At 46.6% G+C, this 19,852-nt stretch overlaps 1 protein-coding gene across 4 annotated transcripts in view; it reads right to left on the bottom strand.

Annotated features, from left to right (window-relative positions):
* Positions 1–19,852, bottom strand: part of AVEN (apoptosis and caspase activation inhibitor) — a 731,650-nt gene that overhangs the window by 625,566 nt on the left and 86,232 nt on the right. For all 4 annotated transcript variants that reach the window (XM_063948021.1, XM_063948022.1, XM_063948020.1 and 1 more), the window contains exon 2: positions 6,161–6,326. In XM_063948021.1, the coding sequence (XP_063804091.1) occupies positions 6,161–6,326 (166 nt within the window). The remainder of the gene's footprint in view (positions 1–6,160; positions 6,327–19,852) is intronic.

Below are 19,852 nucleotides of genomic sequence, written 5' to 3'. Positions count from 1 at the left end.
GCTCTGAAGGCGTGCTCCCACAATTGGAGATCCGAGATGGGCTGGGAGCCCGTCATGCCACTGGTTTGTTAGTGGTCTTCGTGTCTTGACGACGTGCATTGGATTGTCGAGCACTACGTCCCCGACCTCTTCTACCAGGCGTGACTGCTCCTGTGCCCTGCCCACGAAAGGGCTGAGTTCTAAAGGATTTGAACGCCGGACCAGAATATTTCCGTTTAGGTATAGTTGTAGGCGATGGAAGAAACACAGACTTTCCTCCAGTAGCCTCAGAAATCCATTTGTCCAATTCAGGACCGAAAAGCTTCTCGCCATCATAAGGCAATGCCTCTATACCTTTTTTAACCTCCGTCTCCGCCTGCCAAGAACGCAGCCAAAGTGCTCGTCGTACTATGACTAGCGATGAGGACAGGCGAGAAGTAAGCTGACAGACGTCAGTAGAAGCTGTACATAGATATTCAGCAGCTTCCCAGATTTGATCCGCGAGAAGTATAAGATGGTCATCTTGCAGAGCCGACTTGAGCTCTTTTATCCATACCATTAAAGCTTTAGTAACCCAAATGCCAACCAACCCAGGTCTCAGCAGCACTCCAGCTGCTGTATACATGGACCTTAGCATAGCCTCTATTTTACGATCTGCAGGGTCTTTAAGCGTAGTAGCAGTTGGTACTGGTATGGTTAACTTCCTTGTAAGTTTGGATACGGATGAATCCACCAATGGTGGGTTCTCCCAAGTAGCTGTCATGGACTCTGGAAACGGGTAACTCTATTTAAATCTACGAGGAATAGAAAACCGTTTATCCGGATTTTTCCGTGATTCCAGTAACATTTTATTAAGAGATTCCGAAATAGGGAAACACATCGGAGATCTCTGTCGTTTAGTAAAAACTACCTCATCATTCGTCAGGGGCTCCTCAGTTTCCGTAAACTCCAGCGACTGACGTACTGCTCTGATGAGATTGTCAATACCTGGGCTGTCAAAATCGTCACTATCTGACTGTTGCCCTATTTCGCCCTCCTCATACTCCTGTTCAGTGAGGTCTAGTATCCCAGAGACTGGAGAATTATTAGGAAAAGGAAATTTATCTTTTCCACTCAAGGTGGACCTCTGACCAGATTGAGACTCTGGTAACTCAAATGGTCTCATTTTAAACTCAGATCTTGCCGCCTCTCTTTCTTCACGAGAGGCGGCCAGCTCTGATTGTAAACCAACTAATACATCTGCAAGTAAAGCCCATGGAGGGTCCAGAGATGGTGGTTTTACTTCTGAAATCGTATTTATGGCTGTATTAACAACACATGCTGTACATGTGGTGGATCCATCAGGCAACACACTCTTACAGACATGACATGAAAAATGTTTCTTAGATTTTGCTGGTGTCTTACTCATTATAAAAGACAGACAATACAAACTACACACAGACAGACTGCACGACTCAGTAATAACACCAAAGTTCCTGGTATATATCAGGCAAGTGCAGTGCCTGCCAGCAATAAGAAAACTGACCCCAAAATTCCCCTAGTACCACTCTTAGCCGAGATGTAATAAAGGAAACCTGGAACAGACAGGAGAACATTAACATATTAAGCATGCCAAATACTGCCAATGTCTCCCCCCCCCCCACTCCCACGACCTCCGTGTACAGCACCGGGTCGGGGCCTGTGGAAGTCTGCATAGGGCCGTGTGAGCGGCCTGTACCTGTAGGCCCAGGCAGCGGGAACTCCTCGGCTGCTGCGGGCGGATAGCGGAAGCAGCGAGCGTGCTGCATAGAGCCCTGGAGCGGCCTATGCACACGCGCTCCCGCCCGCCCCACACATTTTGCGGAGTGTCTGTGTAGCCAGGCAGCGCTGCTGCGGCGCCGGGGAGCAGCGGTCTGGTATTTAAGATGCTGGGAGCGGAGAGTGAGAGCGCGCCGCATGGAGCCGTGACGCGGCCCATGCAAACGCGCTCCGGGCAGCGGTGAGTACCCAATACAATCCCCAACAGTGGAGCGGCAGCAAGAGCTGACCGCCCCTAACATACCTGGACCGTGACCAAAGTCTATGACGGGGCTTCTCATCCAAGCTCCGTCCAGCTTTTTGCAGGCAGCCTGCAGGTGGAGTGAGGGAGCTCTTTACAGAGAGGTCCGACACTCACGGCTGTTCTCAGCCGCTTCCACTGTCCCTGACCCACGCCTGTTAGAAGGGGGGAAAGGACGTGGAAATCCTTGAAAGAAGAAAAACTTAGGAACTAAAAAAAAAATTCCAATACTTCGTGGACGAGCTCCACTATGCCTTCTAACTGTGTCGAGCACAGAAAAAACACTGAAGTGCTCGAGGATATGGAGGGGAGGAGTAGTCTCAAAAATTAATTTATTCAGTGCCTTCTTCCGGTGGAAGCCGTCCATATCCCAAGAGTACTCCAGTGACCCCTAGTGGATGATAAAGAAAGTCTTTATAGGAAACGGTAGGAGTGTAGGAAGTGTGTTCCTGAATTGTGCCTGCAATGCGTGCCTAATTTGAAGGAAGCGATAGAAGTACGAGCAGGGCAAGCCAAACTCGCCCTTCAATTGCTGGAAGGAATTCAGTGTTCCATCACAATACAGATGAGACAAGGAGACTATAGATTTAGGGGCCCACACACCACAGCCAGCAAGAGATTTCAATTCAGGAAGCCAGAGAGAGTACCAGAGGGGAGTGTCCAGGTCAAGACCATGAAATCTAGAAAGCACCCGCAGTGCCTGCCAAATTTTAGCAGCCTGAAAAATAATGGGGGAATAGAACTGATATAAATTGGCACTTAATAAAACCTGCATAGGTGAAAACCCGGGAAAACAACAATGAATAAACACATAATGCAGAGAAAGTACATTATCATCCTGCAGCCAGACCCTGAGATGAGCTATTTGAGCAGCATAATAATAGAGTTGAATGTTAGGGAGCGCTAGACCACCATCCGCCCTAGTTCTGGTGAGAGTATTTAGTTGTATTCGAGGTTGCCCATTGGCTCAAGTTAAGGAGGAAAGAATGCTGTTAAATCTTCTAAAAAAATGAGGGGAATATGTATACCAGAGACTGCAAAAGGATGTACAGATGTTTAGGCAGCAATAACATTTTAAGAAGATTGACCCTGCCAGTGACTGTCAAAGGAAGTTTACACCATGATTTAGATTTGCGTACAATGTGTTGCATCAGTTGGTCAAGGTTTAAGAGGGTAAAATCAGAGGAACCATTAGTAATCTGAATGCCTAGGTACTTAAATTGGCCAGTCCAGGGCAAAGCAAAGAAATTTTAGGAGAAAAAGGAGGGGGGGGGGCATTCACCGGCATTTTTAAAAAGACTTCGACCAATTTATGCAAAGGCCAAAAAATCTGCCAAAGTCATCTATCACCTGTAGAAGGGTTGGCATGGACACGGTATAGTCATGCAAGAACAACAATAAGTCGTCCGCGTAAAGGGCAATTTTATACAGACTAGAGCCAATGCATTTGCCCAGTAAACCCGGATGTGACCTAATAATACACGCAAGGGGTTCAATGGCAATAGCAACGAGTGTGGGAGAGAGGGGACACCCCTGTCTAGTACCCCGTGACAAAGAAAAGGAGGCAGAAATAGAACCGTTAACAGAGATCCTGGCAGTTGGCTGCTGGTAAAAGAGTCTGGTCCAGCGTACATTGTTTGGACTAAAGCCCAAGCCACTCGTAACCTCCCACAAGTATAGCCATTCTATGCTGTCAAAGGCTTTGGCTGCATCTAGAGAGACTATGGGACTAATTCAGACCTGATCACTACTGTGCGTTTTCGCACAGCAGCGATCAGGTCTGAACTGCGCATGCGCCAGGGCCGCAGTGCGCCGGTGCACGCCAGACAGCCGACGGCTGTCTCAGCCCTGCGATCGCCTCTGCCTGATTGACAGGCAGAGGCAGTCGCTGGGCGGGAGGGGGCGGGCGGGCGGCGTTTGTCCACCGTTTAGATGGCATGCTCCTCTGTCTGCAACTTCAAAAACTAAACTCATGGAAAGCATGAACAAAACCTGGTCTGTTATATATATTAAGGTTATATTGCTGTTTTTAAACACTTTATAATACACTGTCTGCAAGTGAGAATTTTGTATAATTTAGCTACCTGCTTGTCAGTAAATTATTGTTATCACATTATCCCATGGGAGTCCCAAAGTGAAATTTGGTACATGTTTAAATAAAATATTGGAAAACTCATAAAAACCAAAACTCAAAAAATAAAAATATCCCTATTTTAAAAAAAATTGAGGTCAAAGGTCATGGTCAAAGGTTATTAAACTTTTTTTAGTACTACCTTACTAAATTAAAGTGAAAAGATCTAGTCAGAAGCTTCAAAATGACACTAATTTCATCTCTCTGTCTTAATTAGAACTCAAGTTACAGGCAAACGAAAAGACCCCTGCGGCAGTAAAATTTCATATTTTGTTCATTTTTAAATGGCTCCACCTCCAAAAATATCCAACCTATGATGTTGAAATTTGGTGTAAATTAGTTTCTCGTCAGACCTAACAAGCACAGCAAATTTCATTGAAATCGGTGATGGTCATGAAAATGGCTGTGTTGATTTGATGTGGAATGACCCCAGTACACATTATGCCAGACACTGTAAATCCTTACATATTATACCACACACCATAATGCCTATTACATATTATGCCACACACAGTTATCCCACTGACGCCATTTTATGTCCCACACACAAAAATACCCCTTATAAATTATGCCCCAGCTGTGGGCTGGTGGTACTGAGTACCACCACCATATTTCTTAATGGTACTCCGTTCCACCCCATACCGCCCTACTTTCAGCACTGGGTAGGAGGGCCCTGCTCGCAAGCTTATAATCTATATGGAAATAGGCATTGATACACAAGGATAGATGCTATCTATTGCATAGTTGTCCACCAGATTGCAAAGGCTCTTGGTGGGCTGCATGATATAACATCACAGCAGTGATAAACCAGGGTCAATAGGAAGGGAGCGTAAAGAATTAAATATGTGGGGGATATGTGTGGACTGTACTGTGGGGATATAATTGGTTAGGAAAGCTATGAAGGTAATGTGAGCGGTTCTGGAATTTGATAAGCTTGTCTGAATAGGTGAGTTTTCAGGGAACGCTTGAAGGCTAGAGGAGAGTCTTAATGTACGTGATAGGGCAAATATCATGCGCTACTGCCCTGTGGTAACACTCTCTTCAAGTGGGTACAATAAATATCATGCGCTACTGAAAGATAATAGCCCAAGATAATATGAATGATTAAAAATTGTGGAAATTCAGTACTGCTGGAGCGTACTGCGTACATCAATGAAGAACTAGCTCTGCAAATATTGTCTGGAAAGTCTATTAGAGTTCAGAGTCAATGGGGGTGATTCAATTGTTATTTGAGTGCCCACCCCTAGAAAGCATTTGCCGGCAGCAATCTAATTTTGCTGCTGTTAAGACACAATCACTGTTGGCGCCAACATTTCTGCTCACAGCCTCTGCACTTCTGAGCGGATAACACAATAGGCGCCCAAAGAATAGCATATTGCCCCATCTAAAGTAACAGGGGATAGCAATTATCGGCGCCCATTAAACAATTGAATCGCCACCAGTAAAAGGTGAGAACAGTGCAGGAATCTGTAAGCAAACAACACTATGGCTGTGTTCTGTTGCGTTAGACTGGCAGCAATGTATAGAACAGTGTTATTGCACATCTGTGCCGAACAGTAATAAAGGGGTTTCATTATTCCACAATGTGTAGAGTGACGTTCTTCAAATATATTGGAAATGCTATTTCCGATAAAACATCCCACTGACACATTTTTCTTTACAGTCGCTCATGTTCTGCCAAACCACAATAAACTGATGCTCTCGCTTCTTTGTAGCCATCAAGGGATTATCTATTTCTTAAAATAATATATTTCTTCTAAAACTCCACATTTTCAGCTGAAAAATCCCTCAAGCACACGGCAGAGAAATCAGGTAAATGCCAGCTCCAACCCACGCACTGTCAGAAAAATACAAACAGACAATGCACTGTGTTGAAAAAAACAATGTGTGACTGCACAAAAACCTTATCTGACCTCCATACTTTGAAGTGATCCAACAAGGACATATATGGAAACCTACATTAAGTATATATGGAATACCATGTTGACTTATTAAGTGGTCTGACCACCAACCTGCAGAACTGAGGAGGACACTGTAATCTGTCCCGCGCTGCAGAACTTCATTCTCCTTCTCTTTCTCTGCGGCTTTATATCGATCCCAGTTAGAAAGGATTTTCCTCCTAGAGAACCCTGATGATTGATCTTCCTTCTCTTCACCTGGATCCACAACATCAACAGCCTTTAAAAAGAAGAAACCGAGCTGTAACTATTAATCCATTGATTTTTACTGCTTTACTCCAATACATTGAAAGACATTAGGAAAGTAAACGTACAGCCATGTTCAGTAATCATGGTCATCACCTAGTAACCTTCAGCTGGCTCTTATAGAAGATTCCTGTGATGGGTTTTCACTGGAGACAAATTCTCAGGAGAGAATTAAAATGACCATCTGTTTTTATAACCACTGATCATCAAATAGCAGCAATACAAACTGCCAAAAAATACAAAAGAGAAACAAGAACAATACAAAGTCACAAATTCTGATCTGTACAAGCACTTCAACGGCTTCCTTCACAAGCAGTACTTTTATTACTCAGTGCTGTTCATCAAACATATGTAAAGTAATGATGCATAGGTTTTGAATTTAATATCCTCTATGGTCAAGACATGTCAAGAGAAGAATTTGCATCAAATTTTGCCAAGCACTAAAAGGTGAGCGATAAACCACCCAGCACCCAGATTGTTCTCAGAGAATTCAAGCTTGTCCAAATTGCTGGTAAGATGATTACTTTTCTTCATCAAGCATGAAACTGTAACACACAATCTTAGCAGTTTTTTTTTATTTTTACACACAACTTGCATACATTTTCCTCAATTTTGCATATCACATTGTTTATCGTTTACTATGTACATAGGATTTGTGTTTTTATGGCAAAGGAATTGGTATAAAGTTGCAGATTAAGTAAAATGATGTACGCATGGGTCGCTCATGTCAGATCTGTCTTTTGCCTTCTTATCCTAGAGTGTGTGCGGTTCTTAGCTATTGAGGATTAGTGTTTTGGTGCAGCTAAGTCACAAAGCCTAAAGCTAAACAAGGAAAGTTTGGAGCAATTCGAGAATAGGTGTGTGCACACACACTCCGTATACTCTTTTTAATATAGATAGATAGATAGATAGATAGATAGATATGTATAGATATATCTACAGTATATCTATAGCTATATAAATAATAATGTTATCATTTTTGTTTGTTTGTTCTGGCATCACACAAAAACTACTGTATTATTTCGAAATGACATCAGGGAGATGAGCAATAAAGATAAAACCAGAAACCAACCGTGGCATTTCGATGTTCACAATGGCCCACTAACCCTCCCTTCTAGCACCCTAAACCCCCTCCCCTCTTTTAGTCAAACCCCAACCCTCCCCGGTGGGGCCTATACCAAACACCCCCCCCCCACACACAGCTTAACCCGAATCCCGCAGCCTTTAACCTGCCGCCGCCTCGCCGTCTCATGGATTACCTGTCAGAATGGCCAGTGTTGGCATTCCAAGTAGTATTGGGATTCCGGAGTCGGTATTTTGACTTCCACGGCCTCCACAGAGCTCTGATGTCAACATCATTGAGTCTGTCTGGTATTACATGAAGAGACCAAAGGATTTAAGCCCACAGACACAGAAGATCTGTGATAAGTTCTCCAGGATGTTTGGAACAACCTCCCTTTTGGGTTTGTTCAAAAACTGTGTGCAAATGTACTTGTGTGCAAGTGAAGGATTGATGCTGTTTTTAAGGAAAATGGTGGTCACACCCAGTGGCAAATGCAGGATTTCCAGAGGGGAATTTCTAAAAGCAATCCACAATCTGGAGGGAGCGGTAGAAGAACCTAGTAATGACCAAGGACATTGATGAAAACATTGGTCTTTTTATACACTGAATACTTTATGGAATGCAGTATTAATATTTAACACTATATATGGTCTATAGTATAGGCTGTATAGAACATTTAAATAATAAGAATTTACTCACCGGTAATTCTATTGCTCATAGTCCGTAGTGGATGCTGGGGACTCCGTAAGGACCATGGGGGATTAGCGGCTCCACAGGAGACTGGGCACAACTATAAAGAAAGCTTTTAGACTACTGGTGTGCACTGGCTCCTCCCACTAAGACCCTCCTCCAGACTTCAGTTAGGATACTGTGCCCGGAAGAGCTGACACAATAAGGAAGGATTTTGAATCCCGGGTAAGACTCATACCAGCCACACCAATCACACCGTATAACTCGTGATACAATACCCAGTTAACAGTATGATAACAACTGAGCCTCTCAACAGATGGCTCAACAATAACCCTTTAGTTAAGCAATAACTATATACAAGTATTGCAGACAATCCGCACTTGGGATGGGCGCCCAGCATCCACTACGGACTATGAGAAATAGAATTACCGGTGAGTAAATTCTTATTTTCTCTAACGTCCTAAGTGGATGCTGGGGACTCCGTAAGGACCATGGGGATTATACCAAAGCTCCCAAACGGGCGGGAGAGTGCGGAAGACTCTGCAGCACCGAATGAGCAAACTCAAGGTCCTCCTCAGCCAGGGTGTCAAACTTGTAGAATTTAGCAAACGTGTCTGACCCCGACCAAGTAGCTGCTCGGCAAAGTTGAAGAGCCGAGACCCCTCGGGCAGCCGCCCAAGAAGAGCCCACCTTCCTCGTGGAATGGGCTTTTACTGATTTAGGATGCGGCAGTCCAGCCGCAGAATGTGCAAGCTGAATCGTACTACAGATCCAGCGAGCAATAGTCTGCTTTGAAGCAGGTGCACCCAACTTGTTGGGCGCATACAGGATAAAGAGCGAGTCAGTCTTTCTGACTCCAGCTGTCCTGGAAACATAGATTTTAAGGGCCCTGACTACGTCCAACAACTTGGAAGCCTCCAAGTCATTTGTAGCCGCAGGCACCACGATAGGTTGGTTCAGATGAAAAGCTGATACCACTTTGGGGAGAAACTGGGGAAGAGTCCTCAATTCTGCCCTATCCATATGGAAAATCAGATAAGGGCTTTTACATGACAAAGCCGCCAATTCTGATACACGCCTGGCCGAAGCCAAGGCCAACAACATGACCACTTTCCACGTGAGATATTTCAAATCCACGGTTTTCAGTGGCTCAAACCAATGTGACTTTAGGAAATCCAACACCACGTTGAGATCCCAAGGTGCCACTGGAGGCACAAAAGGGGGCTGAATATGCAGCACTCCCTTAACAAAAGTCTGAACTTCAGGTAGTAAAGCCAGTTCTCTCTGGAAGAAAATCGATAGAGCCGAAATCTGGACCTTAATGGAAGCCAATTTAAGGCCCATAGTCACCCCTGACTGTAGGAAGTGCAGGAAACGGCCCAGCTGAAATTCCTCCGTTGGGGCCTTCCTGGCCTCACACCACGCAACATATTTTTGCCATATGCGGTGATAATGGTTTGCGGTTACTTCTTTCCTAGCTTTAATCAGCGTAGGAATGACTTCCTCCGGAATGCCCTTTTCCTTCGGGATCCGGTGTTCAACCGCCATGCCGTCAGACAGGGCCCCTGCTGCAGCAGGTCTTGTCTGAGCGGTAGAGGCCAAGGGTCCTCTGACATCATTTCTTGAAGTTCCGGGTACCAAGCTCTTCTTGGCCAATCCGGAACAATGAGTATAGTTCTTACTCCTCTTCTCCTTATTATCCTCAGTACCTTTGGTATGAGAGGAAGAGGAGGGAACACATAAACCGATCGGTACACCCACGGTGTCACTAGAGCGTCCACAGCTATCGCCTGCGGGTCTCTCGACCTGGCACAATATTTTTCTAGCTTTTTGTTTAGGCGGGACGCCATCATGTCCACCTGTGGCCTTTTCCAACGGTTTACAATCATTTGAAAGACTTCTGGATGAAGTCCCCACTCTCCCGGGTGGAGGTCGTGCCTGCTGAGGAAGTCTGCTTCCCAGTTGTCCACTCCCGGAATGAACACTGCTGACAGTGCTAACACGTGATTTTCCGCCCATCGGAGAATCCTTGTGGTTTCTGCCATTGCCATCCTGCTTCTCGTGCCGCCCTGTCGATTTACATGGGCGACCACCGTGATGTTGTCTGACTGGATCAGTACCGGCTGGTTTTGAAGCAGGGGTTTTGCCTGACTTAGGGCATTGTAAATGGCCCTCAGTTCCAGAATATTTATGTGCAGGGAAGTCTCCTGACTTGACCATAGTCCTTGGAAGTTTCTTCCCTGTGTGACTGCTCCCCAGCCTCGAAGGCTGGCATCCGTGGTCACCAGGACCCAGTCCTGTATGCCGAATCTGCGGCCCTCTTGAAGATGAGCACTCTGCAGCCACCACAGCAGAGACACCCTTGTCCTTGGAGACAGGGTTATCCGACGATGCATCTGAAGATGCGATCCGGACCACTTGTCCAACAGGTCCCACTGAAAAGTTCTTGCATGAAACCTGCCGAATGGAATCGCTTCGTAGGAATCTACCATTTTTCCCAGGATCCGCGTGCAGTGATGCACCGACACCTATTTTGGCTTTAGGAGGCCTCTGACTAGAGATGACAGCTCCTTGGCCTTCTCCTCCGGGAGAAACACTTTTCTCTGTTCTGTGTCCAGAACCATCCCTAGGAACAGCAGTCGTGTCGTAGGGACCAGCTGTGACTTTGGAATGTTTAGAATCCAGCCGTGCTGTTGTAGCACTTCCCGAGATAGTGCTACCCCGACCAACAACTGCTCTCTGGACCTCGCCTTTATCAGGAGATCGTCCAAGTACGGGATAATTAAAACTCCCTTCTTTCGAAGGAGTATCATCATTTCGGCCATTACCTTGGTAAAGACCCTCGGAGCCGTGGATAGACCGAACGGCAACGTCTGGAATTGGTAATGACAATCCTGTACCACAAATCTGAGGTACTCCTGGTGAGGATGGTAAATGGGGACATGCAGGTAAGCATCCTTGATGTCCAGTGATACCATGTAATCCCCCTCGTCCAGGCTTGCAATAACCGCCCTGAGCGATTCCATCTTGAACTTGAATTTTTTTATATATGTGTTCAAGGATTTCAAATTTAAAATGGGTCTCACCGAACCGTCCGGTTTCGGTACCACAAACATTGTGGAATAGTAACCCCTTCCTTGTTGAAGTAGGGGCACCTTTACTATCACTTGTTGTGAATACAGCTTGTGAATTGCCTGTAACACTGCCTCCCTGCCTGAGGGAGTGGTTGGCAAGGCAGATTTGAGGAAACGGCGGGGGGAGACGTCTCGAATTCCAGCTTGTACCCCTGAGATACTACTTGAAGGATCCAGGGATCCACCCGTGAGCGAGCCCACTGATTGCTGAAATTTTTGAGACGGGCCCCCACCGTACCTGGCTCCGCCTGTGAAGCCCCAGCGTCATGCTGTGGACTTAGAGGAAGCGGGGGAGGACTTTTGCTCCTGGGAACTGGCTGTATGCTGCAGCTTCTTTCCCCTACCTCTGCCTCTGGGCAGAAAGGACGTGCCTTTAACCCGCTTGCCCCTATTGGGCCGAAAGGACTGTACCTGATAATACGGTGCTTTCTTTGGTTGTGAGGGAACATGGGGTAAAAATGTAGACTTCCCAGCTGTTGCTGTGGAAACGAGGTCCGAGAGACCATCCCCGAACAACTCCTCACCCTTATAAGGCAGAACTTCCATGTGTCGTTTGGAATCTGCATCTCCTGTCCACTGCCGGGTCCATAACCCTCTCCTGGCAGAAATGGACATTGCACTAATTTTGGATGCCAGCCGGCAAATATCCCTCTGTGCATCCCTCATGTATAAAAGTCCGTCTTTTATTTGCTCTACGTTTAGCAATATAGTGTCCCTGTCTAGGGTATTTATATTTTCTGACAGGGAATCTGACCACGCAGCAGCAGCACTGCACATCCAGGCTGAAGCAATAGCCGGTCTCAGTATAACACCTGTGTGTGTATATATAGATTTCAGGATAGCCTCCTGCTTTCTATCAGCAGATTCATTCAGGGCGGCCGTATCCGGAGACGGTAGTGCCACCTTCTTTGACAAGCGTGTGAGCGCTTTATCCACCCTAGGGGATGTTTCCCAGCGTGACCTATCCTCTGGCGGGAAAGGGTACGCCATTAGTAACCTCTTAGAAATTACCAGCTTTTTATCAGGGGAAGCCCACGCTTCTTCACACACTTCATTTAACTCTTCAGATGGAGGAAAAGCTACTGGTAGTTTTTTCTCTCCAAACATTATACCCTTTTTTGTGGTACCAGGGGTAACATCAGAAATGTGCAACACATTTTTCATTGCCTCAATCATGTAACGTGTGGCCCTACTGGAAGTTACATTAGTCTCATCGTCGTCGACACTGGAGTCAGTATCCGTGTCGACATCTGTGTCAGCCATCTGAGGTAGCGGGCGTTTTAGAGCCCCTGATGGCTTTTGAGACGCCTGGGCAGGCACAGGCTGAGAAGCCGGCTGTCCCACAAAAGGTATGTCGTCAAACCTTTTATGCAAGGAGTCGACACTGTCGCGTAAGTCCTTCCACAGCACCATCCACTCAGGTGTCGACCCCGCAGGGGGTGACATCACGTTTACAGGCATTTGCTCCGCCTCCACATAAGCCTCCTCATCAAACATGTCGACACAGCCGTACCGACACACCGCAAACACACAGGGAATGCTCTGACAGAGGACAGGACCCCACAAAGCCCTTTGGGGAGACAGAGAGAGAGTATGCCAGCACACACCAGAGCGCTATATAACACAGGGATCCCACTATAAATTAGTGTTTTCCCTTATAGCTGCTTTTTTATATATATCATATATATATTATCTATACTGCGCCTAAATTTAGTGCCCCCCCTCTCTTTTTTACCCTTCTGTAGTGTTCAGACTGCAGGGGTGAGCCAGGGAGCTTCCTTCCAGCGGAACCTTGAGGGAAAAATGGCGCCAGTGTGCTGAGGGAGAAGCCCCGCCCCTTTTTCGGCGGACTTTCTCCCGCTTTTTCTGGAATACTGGCAGGGGTAATTTTACATCTATATAGCCTCTAGGACTATATATGATGTAGATTTGCCAGCCAAGGTGTCATATATTGCCCTCAGGGCGCGCCCCCCCAGCGCCCTGCACCCATCAGTGACCGGAGTGTGTGTACATGAGGAGCAATGGCGCACAGCTGCAGTGCTGTGCGCTACCTTGGTGAAGACCTTAGTCTTCTGCCGCCGATTTTCCGGACCTCTTCGTTGCTTCTGGCTCTGTAAGGGGGACGGCGGCGCGGCTCCGGGAACGAACACCAAGGTCGGGTCCTGCGGTCGATCCCTCTGGAGCTAATGGTGTCCAGTAGCCTAAGAAGCCCAAACTACCACCTGTTAGGTAGGTTCGCTTCTTCTCCCCTTAGTCCCTCGCTGCAGTGAGTCTGTTGCCAGCAGATCTCACTGTAAAATAAAAAACCTAAATATACTTTCTTTCTAGGTGCTCAGGAGAGCCCCTAGTGTGCATCCAGCTCAGCCGGGCACAAGAATCTAACTGAAGTCTGGAGGAGGGTCTTAGTGGGAGGAGCCAGTGCACACCAGTAGTCTAAAAGCTTTCTTTATAGTTGTGCCCAGTCTCCTGCGGAGCCGCTAATCCCCCCATGGTCCTTACGGAGTCCCCAGCATCCACTTAGGACGTTAGAGAAAATATAAATATATGGTTAGTAAAAAAGTTAAACATACCATAATAAAACACACAAACATAATAGAACCAGTTCTGCACTTTCTAAGCACACATTCTCCTACCTCATGGTAAGGCCCCTTACTCTTCTTTCTGGCAGCTACTCTCTGGTCCAGTGCACTATTTGAGGACTCAGATCCACACACAGAGCAAGCTTGGTAGAAGCAGCAGTCCCTTAAACTGCATGATGTGGTGGCAGCTCTCCCGTTGCTATTGTTGTCATAACTTGAGCCACTTGCCATAAGGAGGGGGATTACTGGGCAACTGGTACCCCCACCATGTTTGCCTATGACATCAAGTATTGATTTGATTTAGATTGCTCTTCTGTTCATTCAATTTGCATTTTAATTGATAAAAATAAACTATTAACATGGCTATTATTGGAAGCATTCTTACTTTGCAGCATTTTTTCCACACCTGCCTAAAACTTTTGCACAGTACTTATATATATATATATATATATATATATATATATATACACATACACACACACACCTCAATATCATTAAGCCACTCTGGGGAGATCTCGAACGTGCAGTTCATGCAAGACAGGCCGAGAATTTACAGGAACTGGAGGCTTTTTGCCAAGAAGAATGGGCAGCTTTACCATCTGAGAAAATAAAGAGCCTCATCCACAACTACCACAAAAGACTTCAAGCTGTCATTGATGTTAAAGGGGGCAATACACGGTATTTAGAACAGGGGTATGTAAACTTTTGATCAGGGTCATTTGGGTAGTTTCTGTTGTCATTATGATTTAAAATAAGAATTTACTTACCGATAATTCTATTTCTCGGAGTCCGTAGTGGATGCTGGGGTTCCTGAAAGGACCATGGGGAATAGCGGCTCCGCAGGAGACAGGGCACAAAAATTAAGCTTTAGGATCAGGTGGTGTGCACTGGCTCCTCCCCCTATGACCCTCCTCCAAGCCTCAGTTAGGATACTGTGCCCGGACGAGCGTACATAATAAGGAAGGATTTTGAATCCCGGGTAAGACTCATACCAGCCACACCAATCACACTGTACAACCTGTGATCTGAACCCAGTTAACAGTATGAGAACAGAGGAGCCTCTGAAAGATGGCTCACTACAACAATAACCCGATTTAGTTAACAATAACTATGTACAAGTATTGCAGATAATCCGCACTTGGGATGGGCGCCCAGCATCCACTACGGACTCCGAGAAATAGAATTATCGGTAAGTAAATTCTTATTTTCTCTATCGTCCTAGTGGATGCTGGGGTTCCTGAAAGGACCATGGGGATTATACCAAAGCTCCCAAACGGGCGGGAGAGTGCGGATGACTCTGCAGCACCGAATGAGAGAACTCCAGGTCCTCCTTAGCCAGGGTATCAAATTTGTAGGATTTTACAAACGTGTTCTCCCCCGACCACGTAGCCGCTCGGCAAAGTTGTAAAGCCGAGACCCCTCGGGCAGCCGCCCAAGATGAGCCCACCTTCCTTGTGGAATGGGCATTTACATATTTTTGGCTGTGGCAAGCCTGCCACAGAATGTGCAAGCTGAATTGTACTACAAATCCAACAAGCAATAGTCTGCTTAGAAGCAGGGGCACCCAGCTTGTTGGGTGCATACAGGATAAAACAGCAAGTCAGATTTCCTGACTCCAGCCGACCTGGAAAACTATATTTTCAGGGCCCTGACAACATCCAGCAACTTGGAGTCCTCCAAGTCCCTAGTAGCCGCAGGTACCACAATAAGCTGGTTCAGGTAAAACGCTGACACCACCTTAGGGATAAACTGGGGACGAGTCCGCAGCTTTGCTCTGTCCGAATGGACAATCAGATATGGCTTTGTGAGACAAAAGCCGCCAATTTTGACACTCGCCTGGCCGAGGCCAGGACCAACCGCATGTTCACTTTCCATGTGAGATATATCAAATCCACAGATTTGAGTGGTTTAAACCAATGTGATTTTTGGAATCCCCAAAACTACGTTGAGATCCCCCAGTGCCACTGGAGACATCAAAAGGGGTTGTATATGCAGTACTCCCTTGACAAACTTCTGGACTTCAGGAACTGAAGCCAATTCTTTCTGGAAGAAAATCGACAGGCCGAAATTTGAACCTTAATGGACCCCAATTTGAGGCCCATAGACACTCCTGTTTGCAGGAAATATAGGAATTAACCTAGTTGAAATTCTTCCGTGGAGCCTTCCTGGCCTCACACCATGGAACATATTTTCACCTAAACTGTGATAATGTTGTGCGGTCACCTCCTTCCTGGCTCTGACCAGGGTAGGGATGACCTCTTCCGGAATGCCTTTTTCCCTTAGGATCCGGCGTTCACCCGCCCCTGCGTCAACGCAGCTGCGGTAAGTCTTGGAACAGACATGATTCTTGCTGAATCAAGACCCTTCTTATCTCTTGAAGTTCCGGTTACCAAGTCCTTCTTGGCCAAACCGGAGCCACGAGTATAATTCTTACTCCTCTCCTTCCTATAATTCTCAATACCCTGGGTATGAGAGGCAGAGGAGGGAACACATACCCGACTGGTACACCCACGGTGTTACCAGAGCGACCCAGCTATTGCCTGAGGGTCTCTTGACTTGGCGCTTCAGGTGGGACGCCATCTTATGACCACCTTTGGTCTTTCCCACGGTTTACAATCATGTGGAAACTTCCAGATGAAGTTCCCACTTTTCCGAGTGGAATTCATTCCTGCTGAGGAAATTCAGTTTTCCACTCCCGGAATGAACACTGCTGACAGTGTTATCACATGATTTTTTGCTCAGCGAAAAGTTCTTGCTGTCATTGCCCTCCTGCTTCTTGTGCCGCCCCGTCTGTTTACGTGGGCGACTGCCATGATGATGTCCGACCAGATCAGCACCGACTGACTTTGAAGCAGAGGTCTTCCTAGGCTCAGAGCATTGGAAATTGCTCTTAGCTCCAGTATATTCATGTGCAGAAAAGTCTCCAGACTTGACCACATTCCTTGGAAATTTCTTCCCTGTGTGACTGCTTCCCAGCCTCTCAGGCTGGCATCCGTGGTCACCAGAACACAGTCCTGAATGCTGAATGTGCTGTCCTCTAGAAGATGAGCACTCTGCAGCCCCCACAGAAGAGACACCCTTGTCCTTGGAGACAGGATTATCTGCTGATGCATCTGAAGATGCGATCCGGACCATTCGTCCAGCAAATCCCCCTGAAAATTTTTTGCGTGAGATCTGCCGAATGGAATTGCTTCATAAGAAGCCACCATTTTTCCCAGGACTCCTGTGCATTGATGCACTGATACTTGGCCTGGTTTTAGGAGGTTTCTGACTAGTTCGGATAGCTCCCTGGCTTTCTCCTCCAGGAGAAACACCTTTTTCTGGACTATGCCCAGAATCATTCCTAGGAACAGCAGACGTATCGTCGGAAAAACGCTGCGATTTTTGGAATATTTAGAATCCACTCGTGCTGTCATAGAACTACTTTAGATAGTGCTATTCCGACCTCCAACTGTTCTCTGGACCTTTCCCTTTTCAGGATATCGTCCAAGTAAGGGATAATTAAGATGCCCTTTTCTTTAAAGAGAATCATCTTTTCGGCCATTACCTTGGTAAAGGCCCGGGGTGCCGTGGATAATTCAACGGCAGCGTCAGAAACTGATATTGACAGTTCTGTACCACGAACCATAGGTACCCTTGTTGAGAAGGGCAAATTTGGACATGGAGGTAATCCTTGATGTCCAGGGACACCATATAGTCCCCTTTTTTCCGGTTCGCTATCACTGTCTGAGTGACTCCATCTTGATTTGAACCTTTGTATGTAAGTGTTCAAAAATTTCAGATTTAGAATATGTCTCACCAAGCCGTCTGGCTTCAGTACCACAATATAGTGTGGAAGACTAATACCCTTTTCCTTGATTGTAGGAGGGGTACTTTGATTATCACCTGCTGGAAATACAGCTTGTGAATTTTTTCCCAATACTGCCTCCCTGTCGGAGGGAGCCTTTGGTAAAGCAGACTTCAGGAACCTGCGAGGAAAAGATGTCTCGAATCTCCAAACTGTACCCCTGGGATAATACTTTGTACGATCTAGGGGTCAACTTGCGAGTGATCCCACTGCACGCTGAGACTCTTGAGACGACCCCCCACCTCACCTGAGTCAGCTTGCACGGCCCCAGCGTCCTGCTGAGGACTTGGCAGACTCGGTGGAGGGCTTCTGTTCCTGGAAAGGGGCTGCCTTCTGCAGTCTACTTCCCTTTCCTCTATGTCTGGGCAGATATGACTGGCCTTTTGCCCGCATGCCCTTATGGGAACGGAAGGATTGAGGCTGAAAAGACAGTGTCTTTTTCTGCTGAGATGTGACTTGGGGTAAAAAGGTTGGATTTCCCAGCTGTTGCCGTGGCCCCCAGGTCCGATGGACCGACCCCAAGTACCTACTCTCCTTTATACGACCATACTTTCATGTGCCGTATGGGATCTGCATCACCTGACCACTGTCGTGTCCATAACATCTTCTGGCAGATATGGACAACGCACTTATCTTGATGCCAGAGTGCAAATATCCCTCTGTGCATCTCGCATATATATATATATATATATATATATATATATATATATATATATATATATATATATATATATATATATAGACTGCATCCTATTAAATGCTCTATATCACTAAAATATTTTCAGTCAGGGAATCCGACCAAGCCAACCCAGCACTGCATTTCCAGGCTGAGGCGATCGCTGGTCGCAGTATAACCACCGTATGTGTGTATATACTTTTTAGGATATTACTCCAGCTTCATATCAGCTGGCTCCTTGAGGGCGGCCGTATCTGGAGACGGTAACGCCACATGATAAGCGTGTGAGCGCCTTATCCACCCTAAGGGGTGTTTCCCAACGCGCCCTAACTTCTGGCGGGAAAAGGTATAACGCCAATATTTGCTATCGGGGTAAACCCACGCCTCATCACACACTTCATTTTATTTTATCTGATTCAGGAAAAACTACGGTAGTTTTTTTTCACTGCCACATAATACCCATCTTTGTGGTACTTGTAGTATCAGAAATATGTAACACCTCCTTCATTGCCCTTAACGTGTGGCCCTAATGAGGAATACGTTTGTTTATTCACCGTCGACACTGGATTCAGTGTCCGTGTCTGTGTCTGTGTCGACCGACTAAGGTAAACGGGCGTTTTAAACCCCTGACGGTGTTTTTGAGACGTCTGGACCGGTACTAATTGTTTGTCGGCCGTCTCATGTCGTCAACCGACCTTGTAGCGTGTTGACATTATCACGTAATTCCCTAAATAAGCCATCCATTCCGGTGTCGACTCCCTAGAGAGTGACATCACCATTACAGGCAATTGCTCCGCCTCCTCACCAACATCGTCCTCATACATGTCGACACACACGTACCGACACACAGCACACACACAGGGAATGCTCTGATAGAGGACAGGACCCACTAGCCCTTTGGAGAGACAGAGGGAGAGTTTTCCAGCACACACCAAAAACGCTATAATTATATAGGGACAACCTTATATAAGTGTTTTCCCTTATAGCATCTTTATATATATGTCTAACTCCAAATTAGTGCCCCCCCTCTCTGTTTTAACCCTGTTTCTGTAGTGCAGTGCAGGGGAGAGCCTGGGAGCCTTCCCTCCAGCCTTTCTGTGAGGGAAAATGGCGCTGTGTGCTGAGGAGATAGGCCCCGCCCCCTTTTCGGCGGGCTCGTCTCCCGCTCTTCAACGGATTCTGGCAGGGGTTAAATATCTCCATATAGCCCCCGGAGGCTATATGTGAGGTATTTTTTGCCAAATAACAGGTTTCCATTGCTGCCCAGGGCGCCCCCCCCCAGCGCCCTGCACCCTCAGTGACTGCCGTGTGAAGTGTGCTGAGAGCAATGGCGCACAGCTGCAGTGCTGTGCGCTACCTTAAGAAGACTGAAGAGTCTTCTGCCGCCGATTTCTGGACCTCTTCTCTTTTCGGCATCTGCAAGGGGGCCGGCGGCGCGGCTCCGGTGACCCATCCAGGCTGTACCTGTGATCGTCCCTCTGGAGCTAATGTCCAGTAGCCTAAGAAGCCAA

Source organism: Pseudophryne corroboree, chromosome 12 (assembly GCF_028390025.1).
Source record: "Pseudophryne corroboree isolate aPseCor3 chromosome 12, aPseCor3.hap2, whole genome shotgun sequence".
NCBI lineage: Eukaryota > Metazoa > Chordata > Amphibia > Anura > Myobatrachidae > Pseudophryne > Pseudophryne corroboree.
The sequence above is the reverse complement of the archived record's forward strand: the minus strand, read 5'-3'. Positions and strand labels throughout refer to the sequence as shown.